We start from the raw sequence: 17,823 nt of genomic DNA, 5'->3' as shown, positions 1-17,823 counted from the left end.
CATCTTCAGAGGGTATATACACACCAGGTAAGGGAGGGGCATGAAGGAAAGAATCCTTCCTCTTCAGGCTGTGGACCTGCTCAAGTAGACTATGCAGGCCTTTACACACACTCTTCCTCTCATGGGGTGAGAAAATGGAAGAATCTGCCCTGACGGACCTGTACCCACTCTCTCCCCCCCCCCGTCCACACTTACACAGGGGACTGCTATGGAGCTACAATACTGCACTCCTCTTATACACTGAAATCGCGCCATTTACAATGCTATGGGTGCCTTTGTTGCTATGAAGCTAGGAGCAGTATTTGGAATTAGGAAGTGTGTGGGGAATCATGCTTTTTATTATTTATCAGGATAATTTACAAGTTCAAAAAAATTTTTTAGGGTTGTTTACCCCCCTTTTCTGCAATTACAAAAATTACAATTCACCAGTTTCAAGTAAGTGCTTGACAAACCATACTTCTCGGCCTTGACCATACAAGGTCTGCATGAGCTGACGCCTGTGTCTGGATAGGGCTCCAGACAGCTTCTGAATAAAAATCAGGGGAAGTCATGCTGTAGTGTGTGTCAGCTTGGTCATTTCTCCCACAGTGACTGATTTGGAAGTAGAGAGCTAAACCACTCACCAATAACATTTTTACTGGCAAAAGGTAAATCAAAATCATCCTTTTGTTTTTCTGACTTGAACGGTGACAGTGCTCAAAGGCGAATGACAGATACTCTTCAGCTGTAGACACAGAAAGAGGATCAGCACTGCTGTTGGTAACGGAGACCAACAGCAAAAATGAGTTAAACATACAAATAAACAATAATATGTTTAACTGAGCCTGTCAAAACATTTTCTCCCATATTTACAATAACCTAGAAGTATTCACACAGGAACTAAGTCAATCTAAATTGCACACTAACTAAAAGGGTAATATAAACATAAATGCCTTAAGAATTGTTGGATTCACTGAAGATGGGCATTAGCATAAAAACGGTTTCCTTTTTAAAAGATATGCTGACACTACATTTCAGATGGAGCAGTTGCACAATCAAACTACATTATGAAAAGAATTCCAACTCAATATAGCAAGGTTATTGTGTTACTGTTATAGGAGAGGGAAAATTTCAGGATGTTTAGGTTTCTACATGCTATGACATTTTCCAAAATTATGTGTTAGGGCTCTTCTTCAGGGAAGTCAGATGGCATATAATGTGTAAACATACGCCCAAGTTGTGCAAGTGACTATGAAAGACCGACGAGCAAAGGACTGGAAATGTCCTTATTTGCAAAGGGCTATATTGTGCAACCTTACTCATGGGGCACTCAAGCAAGTAGCCCCAGCACCCACCAACATGAGTGAAGGCTGCACAGTCTAGCCCTAAAGCAGTGGTTCTCAACCAGGGGTACTTGTCCCCTTTGGGGTACTCAGAGATCTTCCAAAGGGTACATCAACTCATCTAGATATTTGCCTAGTTTTACAACAGGCTACATAAAAAGCACTAGCAAAGTCAGTACAAACTAAAATTTCAAACAATGACTTGTTTATACTGCTCTATATACTATATGCTGAAATGTAAGTACAATATTTATATTCCAATTGATTTATTTTATAATAATATGGTAAAAATGAGAAAGTAAGCAATTTTTCAGTAATAGTGTGCTGTGACATTTTTATGTCTGATTTTGTAAGCAAGTAGTTTTTAAGTGAGGTGAAACTTGGGAGTATGCAAGACAAATCAGACTCCCGAAAGGGGGACAGTAGTCTGGAAAGGTTGAGAGCCACTACCCTAAAGTCTCATATAATATTATTACTGAGAAAGGTTAAATAAAGCTACAATGTATCTTCAACATCAATGCACCAAGAAGCTAAATTGTATGGTACAGTTTGTTGAAAGTCTGATGCACAAGCGACATCCAAAAGGGCAAGAAAGCTGTAAACATCTCTCATATACATAAATCACAAGGTACCTTGCTGGACACTCACCCAGAAAACACATTTTAGTAACGTGTGTACCAAATGTATAAAGTGTATGCTAAAGAAGAGTTTGGAGATGTAAATAGTTCAAGACTGATTACATGTTGCAATTAGAATTGTAATGTAATCCATACTCTAATCTGGTTGAGCCTGCAGCAAATCCCTTTGGATCTTGTCTTTGCACTGACCGAACAACAGGTTTTGAGTCACACACATAAAACACATCAGCTGGTGTTCACTCCCAGCAGTGAGAATATAAATCTGTTCTACTGGCATATAGTACCTTGCTTAAAATCACTGTCAAACATCGCCTTGCGTCCAACGTAGTATTTGAATGTAACTCTCTGTGCCATGCTGTACTCATCTTTCAGATTTGAGCTGTCAATAGCTCTAATTAATGGTTTACACAGATGAAGTTTGTTAATCTGAGAAGAAAGTCACATGATTGAAAGGTATATCAATGTAGCACGATGTGAAACGGGACTTGATTTAGAACATGAAATACAAAGAAAACAAACTTAGTAGACTTGGATCATACCTTAAAATAGATTTTAAACAGCTGATTCACCAGAAACAACATGCCCCACTTTTTGGAGTCATCAATGCCAGCTCGACTGTTACAAAAGATAAAACATTAGAAATGAATGTTTTAGGAAAATACATATTTTGCTTTTAGAATGAATTCCCTTCACACGCCTTTGATCCATATTTTTAAAACAAATGGTCTTACATTAATATCAAACAAAAACAAGCCAAAAATTCCTTGTAAATTTTAGACCATACAATCTTCATCAAAACAAAGCGTCCAATCCCATTTCCATTCTATAATCTTTGTTAATTTTAAGATTGCTCAACTGTGTTCCCCCGTCAATGCAATCACTTCAAATCAAGAAAGTCGCTTGGTAAGACAACAAGGGTATCCACCCCAATCTCAAGTCACCTGTCTTACCATTCACACACTTCCAATATATATATAGCCACCAACAACGTACACGTCCATCTCCTCAGAATTTCACTCAATGCACAACCTTAACTCCAATCACAGCAAGATGAAAGATATTTGAGAGAGAGACATGATTTTACTCTGAAATTCTCATAGCGTTTATTTCATCTTAAAATACTCAGACTGGAGTTGAGTTTGTATATTTTGGATGAGATTTTGAAGAACATGATGTGTGCATCTGAGTGGTTGCACACTGGAACTGAAAGGGAGCTTGTTGTACAGGAGAGAAATCTAAGCGTGCTTTGGTATTATGATATCTGGGAGGTCTGAAGAGCAATTTTAGACTTTAGTGTATGCTAATGCTACTTAGCTGGAGATTTCCTTGTTTTCTAGTGATTGTGTTGATAGGAAATATTTGAGTGATCTTAAGTTTTTTATTTAGGAGTTTCCCTGGATTTTAAGCTAATGACAGAAGTTTAAATAACTTAAGGCTGTCCTCCTCCAGACTTTACACACTAGTTATGATAGAGGCTACAAGACATACTGTAATAGAGAGAGACTGGGGTTCACTACAGTGGAATTCCCCTCCTGTGGCCTTCTGCACACCTGTATGTAGCATGCGCCTGAGAGAGTGAAGAAGCCTTTTCTCCATGTTGAGAACATTAAAAATCTTAAGAATGGAAGACTGAAGTAAAACTCCCTCTCTCCCAGTCCCACTGTGATGGCATGTACAAACTCCACACTGGAACAGGACAAAGAGTTAATTGTTTGCCTTGGGAGACCAGGATGTAAATTAGTCTCTTCTGCAACTCCTGCTAAGAATATCAAGCCTAAAGAGAAGCCTCTCCAGCTGTAGTTGATATTCAGGAGAGAACACAGTACAAAGGGAAGGAGGCAGGCAACAAAAGTGACTGCCCTGACCCAGATATGGTCTTGGTTAGTGGAGAGAATTACCGTATATACTCGTTCATAAGCCGAATTTTTTTAGTAAAAAAGGGAAGCACCAGAGAAGGGGGTCGGCTTATGAACGGGTTAGAGAGGGAGAGGTGGGACACAGCCCCTCCCTGCAACAGAGGAAGCAAGGAGAGGCAGCACAGCCAGAAGGGAAGAGGCGGGGCCAGAGTCTCTCCACTTCTGGCCACACTGCTCTCCCCCCAGCCTCCAAAGCAGCTGCAGCTCCGGGGCTGGCAGGCTGCAGCCGTGCCATTCGGCCCCGCCCCCCAGAGCAGGCTGTAGCCACGCTGCCGGAGAACGCTGCGGCCGTGCCACCCAGTCCACTGGAACACACTGCGGCCACGCAGCCTGGTCTGGCCTGCTGGAGTAGGCTGCAGCCACGCTGCCCAGCCTGCCGGAGCAGCTCCAGCCAAGCCAGAGACATCCTCCCCTGATCCTCCCCAGATAAGTGGGAAAGAATGGGATGGGGAGAGTGTGGGGATCCCAGGCTAGGGGTGGGGTCATGTAGGGGGTGGTCACAGGGGTTACTCCCCTGACTCCCAGCTTCTCCCCGCCCCAAAAATTTCCCCACTAGTTGCTGTCCCAGCCCGTCATGGTAAGCTGCTGGCGTGCCGGGACAGTTTACCTCAGTGCCTGCGGCTGCTTGAGGTAAACAAACCATCTCGGCCCACCAGCGGCTTATCCTGATGGCCTGGGAGCCAAAGTTTGCCGACCCCTGAATTATAGGGTTGGCTTATGAACGGGTTATAAAAATTTTCCATTTTTACGTATCCATCTGGGCGGGGGGGGGTAGGCTTATAAACGAACTGGCTTATGATCGAGTATATACTGTAATTCTTATGCTTTGCAAATGGGTAAAGTTATTTACATTTCTTAATGATTCAACACAAGATCAAGAAAGGATCTTTCACTCACGTGTCACTGGCACAGACGCGAAAACAGCTCATCAGCAATTCTGCTGCTTTTTCCAACATGTCACCAACTTTGCTTTTCCCTTTCTTCACCAGCTGTTGATCGGCCTAGCATGCAAGGTGAAAGAGACATGTATTCCTACGTCCAGGCTCATTTTTTAAAAGCAGTAAGTAGACTAGTTCTTTAAACATAGTATCTTGTAAAGTAAAGAGGTAAATTCCTTACACCTGTCACCCCAACATACTGTACGTATTAAAGTATCTCTTGGGAGGTTCTGAACACCCCCCGCTCATTAACCTCAGGCTGGCACTGCATGGACAGGAGGCAGGTCGGCCCAAGCGCGGGGAGGCGAGGAGTGGCCTCTGGCAGCCCTGTGCACAGGGAGGCTGGGAGACCTCAGGGAGGGCTTGGGCTGTCCCCGCGCTGGGGCTCAGGCCGGCCCACGGTTGTGCCATTTTCCCGCTGGGAAAATATGGTCACCCTAAGTATTGCCAACCACAAGCCTTCAAAAAAATCATGACTCAAGCCACCTCCACCCCCAAAAAATAAAAGTTAGTTAAAAAATAAATTTGGGTTCTTTTAATTTGCCTTCTGGTGTACGAGCCCTCAGGGTTCACTTTTTCAAGCTCTCTCTGCAACTATGAGGGCCAGCAATTTTTCTTGTAAATGAAAGCTGAAATTCACAGGACTCCAGGTGCTGGGACTTAAAGAAAAACACCAAATATTGCTAAGCTCACGATAAAATCATGAGTTGGCAACATAACACGTAAGACTGGAGAGATCTGAAAGGTGGATTAACTAAAGTACAACTTTATCTCTGAGTAAGGATAAAGAAAGACAAACCAATGGCCTTAATATGAACTGGAATTTGCCTTGTGAATTAAGCGATGTTTTAATTTTGACTTTTGTTTACATTCTCCCCACTTTTAACTACCCTAAAAAAAAATGCAAACAGGCCAAAAAAATAAATGGAGACTCATCCTTGTTATTGAAGATATATCTATTCAAATGTCCCGTCAGCTCTCATATAACAGCAATCCAATCAGTGTACAAACTTCTCCAGTCCAATAAACCAAAAACTCCCATACAGACCCTCCAGTTCAGGTTTCTTACAGGTAATATATGGGCCCAAATACATAAACGGCCTTATCAAGATTGGATCTTGAACAAGGAGTAATGGTCTCAAGCTGCAGTGGGGGACGTTTAGATTGGATATTAGAAAAAAAATTTCACTAGGAGGGTGGTGAAGCACTGGAATGGGTTACCTAGGGCGGTGGTGGAATCTCCTTCCTTAGAGGTTTTTAAGGTCAGGTTTGACAAAGCCCTGGCTGGGATGATTTAGTTGGGGATTGGTCCTGCTTTGAGCAGGGGGGTGGACTAAATGACCTCCTGAGGTCCCTTCCAACCCTGATATTCTATGATTCTATGATCCTCAGGCTGGATGTGGTCATAAATATAGGATCTTCTTACTACCCTGTTCAGACCATTTCCTACTCCAGGCAGAAATGAAGTTTTTTCCCACTGCAACATAAACTACCACCATGGTCCACCACGGAGACCCAATCTATTTCAAAAAAAGTTTCTTGGAGAAAATTCTACCCAATCACGAAGCCAGGGAGTAAAAGCATTACTGAGGCAATTAAGGCATGCCCCCCAGAGCTTTTCTGAACCATAAATCACATCAGAAACCCAGACTGACATCAGAGAGACTTGCAGGTTCTCAGCACCTCCCAGGGTCCGGGCCAAAAATAAGAGGTAGTTAGAATAAGCAACTTATATTATTGCAAGAGTAAGATGAACTTAGTAATGGGTGAAACTCTGAGTATATATAATTTTTAGGGCTGATTAACTGCAGTTAACTCACACTATTAACTCAAAAAATTAATCGTGATTCATCACAGTTTTAAATCGCACTGTTAAACAATAGAATACCAACTGAAATTAAATATTTTTAAATGTTTTCCTACATTTTCAAATATATTGATTTCAATTACAACACAGAATACAAAGTGTACAGTGCTCATTTTATATTTTTTTATTACAAATATTTGCACTGTAAAAATGATAAACAAAAGAAACTGTATTTTTCAATTCATCTCATACAAGTACCGTAGTGCAATCTGTATGGTGAACGTGCAACTTACAAATGTAGATTTTTTGTGTGTGTTACATAACTGCACTCAAAAACAAAACAATGTAAAAAACTTTAGAGCCTACAAGTCCACTCAGGCCTATTACTTGTTCAGCCAATCGCTAAGACAAACGTCCTCTGGAAAATGGTTGAAGCATGAAAGGGACATATGATTCTTTAGTGCATCAGGCACATAAATATCTTGGGATGCCAGCTACAACAGTGCCATGCGAACATCTGTTCTCACTTTCAGGTGACATTGTAAAGAAGAAGCGGGCAGCATTATCTCCTGCAAATGTAAACAAACTTGTTTGTCTGAGCGATTGGCTGAACAAGTAATAGGACTGAGAGGACGTGTAGGCTCTAAAGTTTTATATTGTTTTATTTTTGAATGCAGGTTTTTTGGTACATAATTCTACATTTTACTCCTGGTGGAGTTCTGCACCACTGCGCAATGCAGAATTTTGCAGAAATTAGTGTTGTGGGTGCAGAATTTTCTCTCCCCCTCCCCACCCCCGAAATGGGCTGCAGAGATGTTGGTCGCCACTAGGGGTGGCTGTACCCAGCAGACCCCAGCTTGCAAATAGAAGACAATGCCAGGGGGAGGGAACTGGAGAGTTCCCAGCAGTTGCAGTTCCCAACATACCCTGAAGGAAGCGGCGGCGCACAGGAAACGCCCTGCAAGCCCAGGACCCAGCATCACACTGTTTCTGCCTCTTTTTCCCTGGCCTCTAGAAGGACAGGGGATGTGAGTGTCTGGGCCAGAGAAGGCCCTGCAGCTGGGCTCTGGGGGGAAGGGAGTGTGAGTGTCTGGGCTGGGGGGGGGGGGGGGGGGGGAAGAGGAGGCTTGAGAGCCTGGTTTGAGAGCCTGGGAGGGAGGGGGAGACTCCGAGTGGCCGCGGTGCGGGCGCTGCTTCTCCCCCTCCCTCCCAGGTTTGAGAGCCTGGGAGGGAGGGGGAGACTCCGAGTGGCCGCGGCGCGGGCGCCGCTTCTCCCCCTCCCTCCCAGGTTTGAGAGCCTGGGAGGGAAGGGGAGACCCCGAGCGGCCGCGGCGCGCGCCAGCAGCAGCGGAGGTGAGCTAGGGCGGCCGGGGCACATTTTTAGGGGCGGCATTCTGGCGCCGGCCATGCCGCCCCTAAAAATGTGCCGCCCCAAGCACCAGCTTGTTTTGCTGGTGCCTAGGGCCGGCCCTGGTTGTCATAGGGGTTTCTTTAATTCTCTACTCCTGGGGGAATTTTTTGTGTGTCTGTATTGCTGACAGGTATTTTGAAATGAATTATCAAAATAATTAAAACTGGCGTGATTATATAGTGTTATTTTGATAAATAAAATTTGCAGAATTTTAAAATATTGTGCCCAGAATTTTTTCAAGCAGAATTTCCTCCCGGAGTAACATCTGCAAGTTCAACTTTTATGATAAAGAGATTACACTACAGTATTTGTATTAAGTGAATTGAAAAATACTATTTCTTTTCTTTTTTACAGTGCAAATATTTGTAATCAAAAATAAATAAAGTGAGCCCTGTACACTTTGTATTCTGTGTTGCAATTGAAATCAATATATTTGAAAATGTAGAAAACATCCAAAAATATTTAAATAAATGGTATTCTATTATTGTTTAACAGTGTGATTGATCGAGATTATTTTTTTTTAATCACTTGACAACCCTAATTATTTTGTAACACCTCCTTACATAAAAGGGAGAACACAGATAAGATTAAGCAAAGGCTGAAAGTTTAAGACACTTCACAGTCAAATAAATTCCTTATTGACAGCTAGAGTACATGAAATTGTTAAACTTCAAGTTTCCTGTCTACTTACATTATTAGCAAAAATTCGAAGGTCAAGTGCTACAGCATACATAATAGGCAAAGCCCTACAGAAGCAAAAAATCAATACATTTATTATGCATGAGCACCTAAACCCATACTGCAGGTTAAGCCACACAAGTTATTTTTTAGTCCATATGGAGGTAAGTGTTCCTGGTGGGTATACAATTTCCTACATATCCAGTTTTCCTTTCCTTAAATCTTACAAAATCACATTTTATAGGAAAATGTCTTTAAAAAGTCAGTGTTTCACACATCATTACTTGCAGTAAATGAATAATGCATTTAATTAATCTCCAGGTGACAAACTGTCAAGCAGAAGATCATCCTGCAATCAATGCTTTACTTAAAGGGAAACAAAGTAAGTTTGCTAAACAATTTGAACAGAGAAATGAACAGATTTTGGGCTTGAGTCCTTTATACAAATTCAAAAGGGCAGAGTGACATAACCGTTTTAATTAGTAAATAACAGGTGTACATAACTGAAACAAATCATTATAGATAAATGAAAGTTATTTTTATGGTGGTATCTTAATTGAACTATGGTTGCATTTTGGGATGAAAGGTAGCAGTAACAATCATCTACATCTATTCACCTGCCTAGTTACTAACATTACATTTATAAAGTACTTACCAGTTTTCTTCTTTATGTGCTTGAAATGCTCGCAGGAATGATGTGTTATATTTAGGAGAACACAACACACAATTTACAAAGTGACCCGTGAAGTAAAATGGGATAGGTGTAAGAGGCTATATGGTATGCCCTATTTCTGAGTGTAGAAGACTGCAAAAAAGGCAACAGATCAGGAATTGGAGTGTAGGGGCACATAAGGGATGAGTCCAGCTCTATTGCATGCTACCTCCTTTACCCTGACTGAGGAAGTGCGGTGCCTTGCACATGGGAGTGGGAGAGGCCCAAGGAAAGGAACAGGATAGTGGCTCTTTGCAATATCATCCTCCCCTCTACATTATGTGGGGGACTCCAGGAGACTAATTCTCTGGCTTGGGGGCAACTGGTACTTTTTTTTTTACCCCTGTGGAGAGGAGAAGGGGGAAATTTTATTTGGGTTTCATTCGTTACAAGTCTAAAGAGCTTTTTTATATATATACATATATATATATATACATATATATATACATACACACACACACACACACTCTGAAATCAAACCACGTTTATATTTTGTAATTCCATCACATTTGAAAGAATTTTCCCCTCCTCAAACATGAAGTTATCCCAGATAGTTCATTTAAGAGCTCTCAAATGAATTGATGGTAAAGGATATTGTACTATCACTGTTTGGCATTTGTAAGCTTCAATAAAGTCATGGTTTCCAACAGCGTAAGTACATCTGTCAAAAGAAAAAGCATTAAGGAGGACACTGAAAAGTGTTTTATATTTAAAGGGTAGCTTAATATATTAGTCTCCTTCTCTATAGATAAATTAAAGCTTTGCAGTTTGTTTTAGTAACAGGCTTATTAGAAGTATTCTTAAACAGCAATAAATATTGGAATTGAATATTGAGTGACATTATACAGCAACAGATCTGAACACATCAGTTTTAAGTGACATCTCTACAATTGTCATTCAATATAACCTAGATAGATAATTTGCAAGATTCTTGAAATGAGAGAAAATTAAAAAGACAATGTCAACTTGACCTCTATTTAATTTTAAAAAGCAGTAAAGAAATACTTTGGATACTAAAGATGCATGAGAGAGCTCTGCCAGTTTTCACAGGTTTACAATCACTTTTTCCTATTTAAGAAATTTCTCTTTCCCGTTTGTTCACTTTTGTGCCTGCTATAGGGTGACCAGACATCCCGATAAAATCGGGACCATCCCGATATTTAGGTGTTTGTCCTGCGTCCCAACCGATCTTTGGTCGGGACGCAATTTGTCCCGATATTTCACTCCACTGGCAGCATTTCCCCCCTCCGCCAGCAGCATTGTTTTTTTTTGTTTTGCTCCGCCGGCGGACACCCCCACATGTGTCCCGATATTTTCTTCCTCTCATCTGGTCACCCTAGTCTGCTATTGCTATTAAAAGCAAATACACTTTTGCAGCGCCTGGAAAAGGGCATGCATTATCAATAAGATGGTGACATGGACTATACATGAAGTACTATCAAAATCCACACAGTAAACTAAAAAAAGATAAATCAGTAAATGTCTTCTGTATCATTTATTTATAGCAATTTCAGGGATTATTTATAACTGTAATAGGTACAAAATTTTCAGATGAAGGTGTGATTTCTCTCCCCTCCCCCTCCCCCATTTAACAGTGACCTTCCAAATAAATCAGATCAATTCATGGAGTCCCTTCCTCTTTCTACCTGGATAGAACAAAATTAAAACTCTCATTCTGAATCCGTCTTTACCTTAAGTGAGCAGCAAACATTTCATCGTATGGTGGCTCCAGAACTTGTTGACATTTGTCTTCTGGAGATGGAAGCTAATTATAGAATCAATGGAACATTAAATGTATAAAATTCCATAAAAATATGCATTTTTTATCAAGCTAGTATTTTTATACATATAAGCCTTAGCTACATATTAGAACATTAACAGTCATGTTCATTGTAGAGGAAAAGTGGAAAATTAAGGAGAACCAAGGTTAAGGAAATGGGGAGGGAAGGGAAAAAGCATGCCGTGGAACAAGATAAAGAGAGAAACAAAGGAAGGAGAGAGAAACTAAACCAGAAACGTGTGCTGCTCTGGCTTGTTAAACAACAATTTTTTCAATAAAAGGATACCTATGACAGAGCAAAAAGAGACAGTACAGACAAAAAGGGAAGGGGAAAGAACAAGAGACATTTAGATTAGTGACAATGATAGAGTTCACTTCTCAGATACTACAGTGAAGTATAAAAACCTGAACAGAATAGAATTTCCATGTTTCATTGTATTTCTTTGGACAGCATCCTACAATTGTGTTGTGTTGTGGCGGGAAAGAGAAGAGATGCATGGTAACAGCAATAGTCGCTAATGGAATTCATGTCATATTGCTGCTTCAGTTGACCTTGGGTTAAGTGCACAGTTTTTAAAAATTGCGTACAACACCATGAAGTCTTATAGAATTTTAAAAGATGTTTTAAACCAACCGAAGGAATTTTATAATATGTCATTCTCTGTTGAAGTCTATAGCTTATTTAAACACTCTATAGATAAAATATAACTTCATTAAACTCTGTAATCTTTTGAAGAGGTATTTTCTACAGAACTGTTGCTCGCTTTTACATTTTGTAGGATGGTTTTTTCCCTCTATAAGAGCAGTGGCAGAAAATTGTTTTTCCCTAACTAGTCCTAACTAGGCTCTCCTTTCTGGAGCAAGAGAGTTTGGGTTTGTTTTGTGGGGGATTTTTTTGCCTACATACATGTTATGCACACTATTCTTTTCTGTGTTAATTTCTTCAGAACTACCTGAATATTTCCATCTCAGCCCCCAGAAATTTCATGCAAATGAGCAAATTCCTGGACCCTTTCAGAGCCTCTCTGAAGTTAATAGAAGTCTGCTTGTGCACCTCACCTTTCAGCATAGGTGCTGACTTTTGGTTTTGCTGGTGGGTGCCCCATCCTGGCCCCACCCCCACTCCACCCCACCTCTTCCTGCCCCCGCTCTGCCTCCTTCCCTTAGATCCCCTCCCCTGAGGGCCTCCCACTCACTCCTTTCTGCCCCCTCCTGCCTTAAGGGCGAAGTATGCGTGTTGGGGGGGTGGGGGGGGCTCAGCCTCCCTCCCCAAACTGGCAATTTTCAGCATATTTATACACTTCTTTCATATTCTAGTTATTGAATGTGTGTCTATCATCGGTATCTTAATGTAATCATTATTAAAATAGTAATGAACTACATCATTACATTATCATGAATTACAGAATATTAAAATCATTACACTCAGCTACAAGCTGTCTTCACTAACATCCCAGTTTAAAGACATTGCGTTCCCTCTGTGCTTCACACCTGCTTAGGGCCAGTTTGGGAGCTGAGGGCCACTGATGGCTGTGGGAAGAAGGCATATTGGCGGGACAAGCAGTGGGGAGTCTTTCCCCTCTCCCTTCCTCTTTCTCTTCTCTTTTCCTATCACTCTCCCTGCACTTCTCCCTCTCTCATTTCTTCTCTAAGTCCTTGCTCCCCTTCCTGATGTTCCCCCTCTGCTTCCCACCCATGTCCCTTCTCCCCATCTCTCTCTCTCTGCTCCCCACCTCCTGCCGGCTCTGGGCTCCTGCCGGGGTCCAGGGCTTTTCCTCCCCTTAATCCGCCACTGCACCCATCAGCCCTAGCCTAGCTGGGCTCCCTTGGGTCACCTAATGCCTGCTGTGGCCAGAGTCGAGCCTGGCGGGAGAAACCATACAGGTGGACACCATAGCCACCAGCCCAAGAGGTGTGTGCGGGGCGACCCCAGGTGAGCAGGGGCTGGCTGCACTGCTGCTGCTAGTCCGGCCACCCACCCCTAACCCTAAGGCTTTTTTTTTTTTGGTTGGGTAAGGCTCACTCAGCCCCTGCTGGAGCAGGGGGTGCGAAACAGCTGACCTGAGCCTGCCTGCCAAACAGCTGATTGCAGCTGCGCCCAGGCAGCCCATACCAAACAACTCATCTGCAGAGGCACCCCCACAACAGCGGATACCTGGCTGCCAACAACTGGTCATCCCGGTGGGTGGTGAGCACCCCCTATTTTTTTTCCATGGGTGTTCCAGCCCCAGAGCACCCATGGAGTCGGCACCTGTGCCTTGCAGGATTGGGGCCTTGGTTTGTTAGTGCAACTAATTCTTGTACCTGAAGCCTGGGGTTTGCAACATGAGGATGCTTAAATGACACCAATTCTGCACAAAACAGTCCATCTCTGGAATCAATGGCTTCCAGAACCTACACAAAAAAATTACAGAAAAAATTACACACATTAAGGAACAAGATCTAGCCTTAGCTATGTAACACATATTGCCACATAGCTAATAAAAATCATCCTCTTGTGATGACATTTGCATTCTTGTCAATGACTCTGCAAATATTAATTTCTCATATGTTATTCCCAAGAAGTTTTAGTTTGGAAGAGACACATTAAAATTCAACAGGAAAAAGCCAGACACCTTTATTTTTCCTTAGTTGTACAAAGTGTCTCAGATCAGTGACCTCACAAGGCAATTATATGGGTCCACTGTCTTTCGTTGGCAGTAGTTATACAGAATTTAGAAACTTTGTATAACAACAATAGACAGACTTCAATGAAGAAAAAGTACACTTGCAGTCATAAACCAAGTTTTGAATATTTTACACTGGAGTTGCTGAAAGGAAGGAGAGTTTGGATTTCATTAATAAGGATTCTTAAATGTATTTCATATACATATTAGTATTTAACAACACAGCCCAATCATAAAAAGACTAATCCTGCCTTCCCTACTCAGAAAAATCTTCCCCTTTAATTCAAGGGGAAGTTTTTCTGAAGTCGGAACTACAGTACTGGACCCAGAGCATCTTTGTGAACTCATATAAGTCTGAGTTTTGGGTATGGATCGGATACAGGATTGGGCACATGGCATTATTCTTGTCTACACTATTCAGGGAAATGTATTCCCACTTCTAAATCAGCAGCAGAAAGCAAATTAGTACTAAGGTCAGCTAAGACTTTCAGTAAAGAAATAAAGCATTACTAAACAGTTAAGTATAGTCCGCATACAATCAATGAGTTTAGTTCCATGTTGACTTTATCTTCAGAGTATGCTTTTTTTTTAAAAAAGACATTTGATGCAAAATTCTCAATAAATAGAAATATCTAAAAATATGAAGAGAATTTGGACAATAAAAGATAGCATAACTTTGTTATTGCAGTTAAGAAACGTGATGACAGAGCTAGAGATTTAAGGTTCCAGAATGTCCTATCATGATCAAATATACTGCAATGCAAGGATTATTTAAAGGGACATGATCAATTTAAAAATACTTCCTTTTTACAAAAAGCAACAGAGGGTCCTGTGGCACCTTTAAGACTAACAGAAGTATTGGGAGCATAAGCTTTCGTGGGTAAGAACCTCACGAACCAGGTTCTTACCCACGAAAGCTTATGCTCCCAATACTTCTGTTAGTCTTAAAGGTGCCACAGGACCCTCTGTTGCTTTTTACAGATTCAGACTAACACGGCTACCCCTCTGATACTTCCTTTTTACAGTTTTACTTCATGCATTTGACAAAATGTTGTAAACAGTCATTTCACTGATTATTATATTAAATTTCCTATGGTTTTGTGGGTCTGTCACTCAACAACAGCTGGGGAAAAACCTTTTCTAAAGATATAAAAACATGACTGATAAGCCACAGAAATTGGGAAAGGGATCTGGGCAGCTAATATTTAATTTTTGGCTCCTTTTGCCGAACTGACCAAATTTGACATGTCTCATTAAGGTGCTTAAATTAGAGTGTGTATTACATTTGACAAGGAAGGAACCTTTATAGCAAGTATATTTGGGCCTTCATCCTACAATCGCATCCATTAATGCAGACCCCAGCATCTGTGCAAAGCCTCACTGGGTATGTTTACACTGCAGCTGGGAGCAAATCTCCCAGCCAGGGTAGACAGCCTCATGCAAGCAGAGCTTGAGGTAACTTACTGAAAATAGCAGTATGGAAGTTGTGGGTCCAGCAGAGAATTGGGCTAGCCTCCCCATCTCAGACGCAAGGGGGCGGGGGGGCTTGAGAGCCTGGACTACCCTCTGTACTACACCATCCACGTTGGTGTTTTTAACGTGCTAGCTTAAACTGAGTTAGTGTGTGTGTCTACTTAGGCTGGGAGGCTCACTCTCAGCTGCAGTATAGACATGCCCACTTCGTAAAGATGCCAGAGCCCACACTAACAGATCCTATCACACGATTGGGGTCTACATATTTATATAGGCCCTGCATTTTTAAGTGCCATATGAATGTTACTTTGTTTTCATAACAATCTTAGGAGAAGCTTACCTAATTATCACCTCCCATACTCTCGGTTGCCTTTTCTTGAACAGGGTAAGTTATCTGTAGTATGGAGAAAACAGGCAATGGTGGTGGCAAATAAAACCCACTTACCTGCTGCAAATACTGGTTGATGGTGATGTGCGCCATGGACAGACCAGCGGGCCAGGCAAGTGCTGGCGATCAAGCGCGGGGCGTGTCCTGTGCGGCCAAGAAAACAGAAGTGTCACCGCGAAACGAAGTTATCACGACAGTTTTAAATCCACCCGCGTTTCCACCTCCCCGCGGGGCCAGCGAGGGGCTTCCCTCAACTCAGCCCGGAGCAGCCCCCGCAGACCAAACCCCCATGAGCGGAGCCAGACACAGGCGGCGCGGCCGGCTCAGGCGCGCGGCACCAGGCACAGCAAGGGGCGTGGGGGTTTCCCAGGACGCGCTTTACTCTCCTCCCGCGGGGCTCCCCCGCACCCACTAACCAGGTTCGCAGCGCCGCTCCCGCCTCACTCCATCACACCACGTGGGCGGGGCAAACGCTCGGCACTTCCCTCTCGCGCACGGCGCGCCAGCCTTGCCTGAGTCACGTGACGCGGTCGGGACAAGCCGCTCACGTGATGATCCCTCGTAGCGCCCCGCCCCGCGCGACCCGTTGGGTAAAAGCGGAGTAGTTGTTACTGTTCGTCCTGCAGAATGGGACGGGCGCGTGGGGTCTGATTCTTCTCCCGCGGAGAGGGCGGAGCTGTGAGACGAGCGTCACGCGCCTCAGCGGAACGTAGCGTTCCGCCTGCTACGGGGTAGCCCGGCCGGGCTGAAAGCGCTCTCGGGCCCTAGTGACTGCTGTGCGTGCCTGTACTGCTCCCGCACGCTGCCGGGAGGGCTCGTCTCTGAAGTGCCTGTAGCTGCAGCGAGCTGGGAGGGCAGCTGGCTCAGTCAGGGGTGCTGGAACTGGGGGTGCAGGAGCACCCTGGCTTGATGTAATAATAACCAAATACATGGTTCACAGTTTTGTACAGTGGCTTTCAGCACCCCCCACCCCATAATACTTGTTCTAACATCCCTGTTTGCAGTGTTGTAGCCATATTGGTCCCAGGATATTAAAGAGAGAAGGTGAGTTAAGACCGTGGCTATCAACCTTTCCAGACTACTATACCCCTTTCAGGCGTTTGATTTGTCTTGCGTACTCCCAAGTTTCACCTTACTTAAAAACTACTTGCTTACAAAATCAGACAAAAATACAAAAATGTCACAACACACTATTACTGAAAAATTGCTTACTTTTTCATTTTGACCATATAATTATAAAATAAATTAATTGGAATATAAATATTGTACTTAGTGTATCATTTATAGTGTAGTTTAAACAAGTAATTATATGACATTTTAGTTTGTACTGACTTCGCTAGTGCTTTTTATGTAGCCTGTTGTAAAACTAGGTAAATAGCTAGATGAGTTGAAGTACCTTCTGGAAGACCTCTGTGTACCCCTGGTTGAGAACCACTGGGTTAAATAATATCTCTTAGTGGTGAGAGAGACAAGCTTTTCCGGTCTGGGAAATGTACTCAGAGTGTCACAGCTCTATACAAGGGGGAACAGATTGTTTAACATAAATAACACATATTTCAAGGGACCAATCAAGGTGAAATAGCCAATTAACACCCTTCCAGTCCTAGGGAGGAAAGTGGGGGGAGGGTGGTAGCTGGGGTGCATTAGTGGGTTACAGATTGTTGTAATAAGTAAGGCTGTCAATTAATCGCTGTTAACTCACACGATTAACTCAAAAAATTAATTATAAAAAATTACCAGTAATCTTGATTAATTGTAGTTTTATTGTACTGTTAAACAATAGAGTACCAATTGAAATTTATTAAATATTTTGGATGTTTTTATGCATTTTCATATATGCTGTATTCTGTGTTGTAATTTAAATCAGAGTGCACATTATTTTTATTACAAATATTTGCACTGTAAAAATGATAAGCAATAGTATCTTTCAATTTACCTCATACAAGTTCTGTAGTGCAATCTCTTTGTTGTGAAAGTGCAACTTACAAATGTAGATTTTTGTTGTTGTTACATAACTGCACTCAAAACTAAAACAATGTAAAACTTCAGCACCTACAAGTGCACTTAGTCCTATTTCTTGTTCAGCCAATCGCT

General features: G+C 42.3%; 1 protein-coding gene across 2 annotated transcripts in view; it reads right to left on the bottom strand.

The window, feature by feature from the left end:
- The window catches only part of PCID2 (PCI domain containing 2), a 65,237-nt gene extending 49,029 nt beyond the window's left edge, over positions 1 to 16,208 (bottom strand). For both annotated transcript variants that reach the window (XM_065406868.1, XM_065406876.1), the window contains exons 1-11: positions 16,146 to 16,208; positions 15,787 to 15,873; positions 13,507 to 13,596; positions 11,114 to 11,187; positions 10,018 to 10,083; positions 9,366 to 9,407; positions 8,724 to 8,778; positions 4,774 to 4,877; positions 2,500 to 2,575; positions 2,245 to 2,386; positions 624 to 724 (exon numbers count right to left, since the gene is read on the bottom strand). In XM_065406868.1, coding sequence (XP_065262940.1) covers positions 624 to 724; positions 2,245 to 2,386; positions 2,500 to 2,575; positions 4,774 to 4,877; positions 8,724 to 8,778; positions 9,366 to 9,407; positions 10,018 to 10,083; positions 11,114 to 11,187; positions 13,507 to 13,596; positions 15,787 to 15,822 — 786 coding nt within the window. In that variant the 5' untranslated portion in view covers positions 15,823 to 15,873; positions 16,146 to 16,208. The remainder of the gene's footprint in view (positions 1 to 623; positions 725 to 2,244; positions 2,387 to 2,499; positions 2,576 to 4,773; positions 4,878 to 8,723; positions 8,779 to 9,365; positions 9,408 to 10,017; positions 10,084 to 11,113; positions 11,188 to 13,506; positions 13,597 to 15,786; positions 15,874 to 16,145) is intronic.
- Between the last annotated feature and the right edge of the window lie 1,615 nt (positions 16,209 to 17,823).

Source organism: Emys orbicularis, chromosome 1 (genome assembly GCF_028017835.1).
Source record: "Emys orbicularis isolate rEmyOrb1 chromosome 1, rEmyOrb1.hap1, whole genome shotgun sequence".
NCBI classification, from domain to species: domain Eukaryota; kingdom Metazoa; phylum Chordata; order Testudines; family Emydidae; genus Emys; species Emys orbicularis.
The sequence above is the reverse complement of the archived record's forward strand: the minus strand, read 5'-3'. Positions and strand labels throughout refer to the sequence as shown.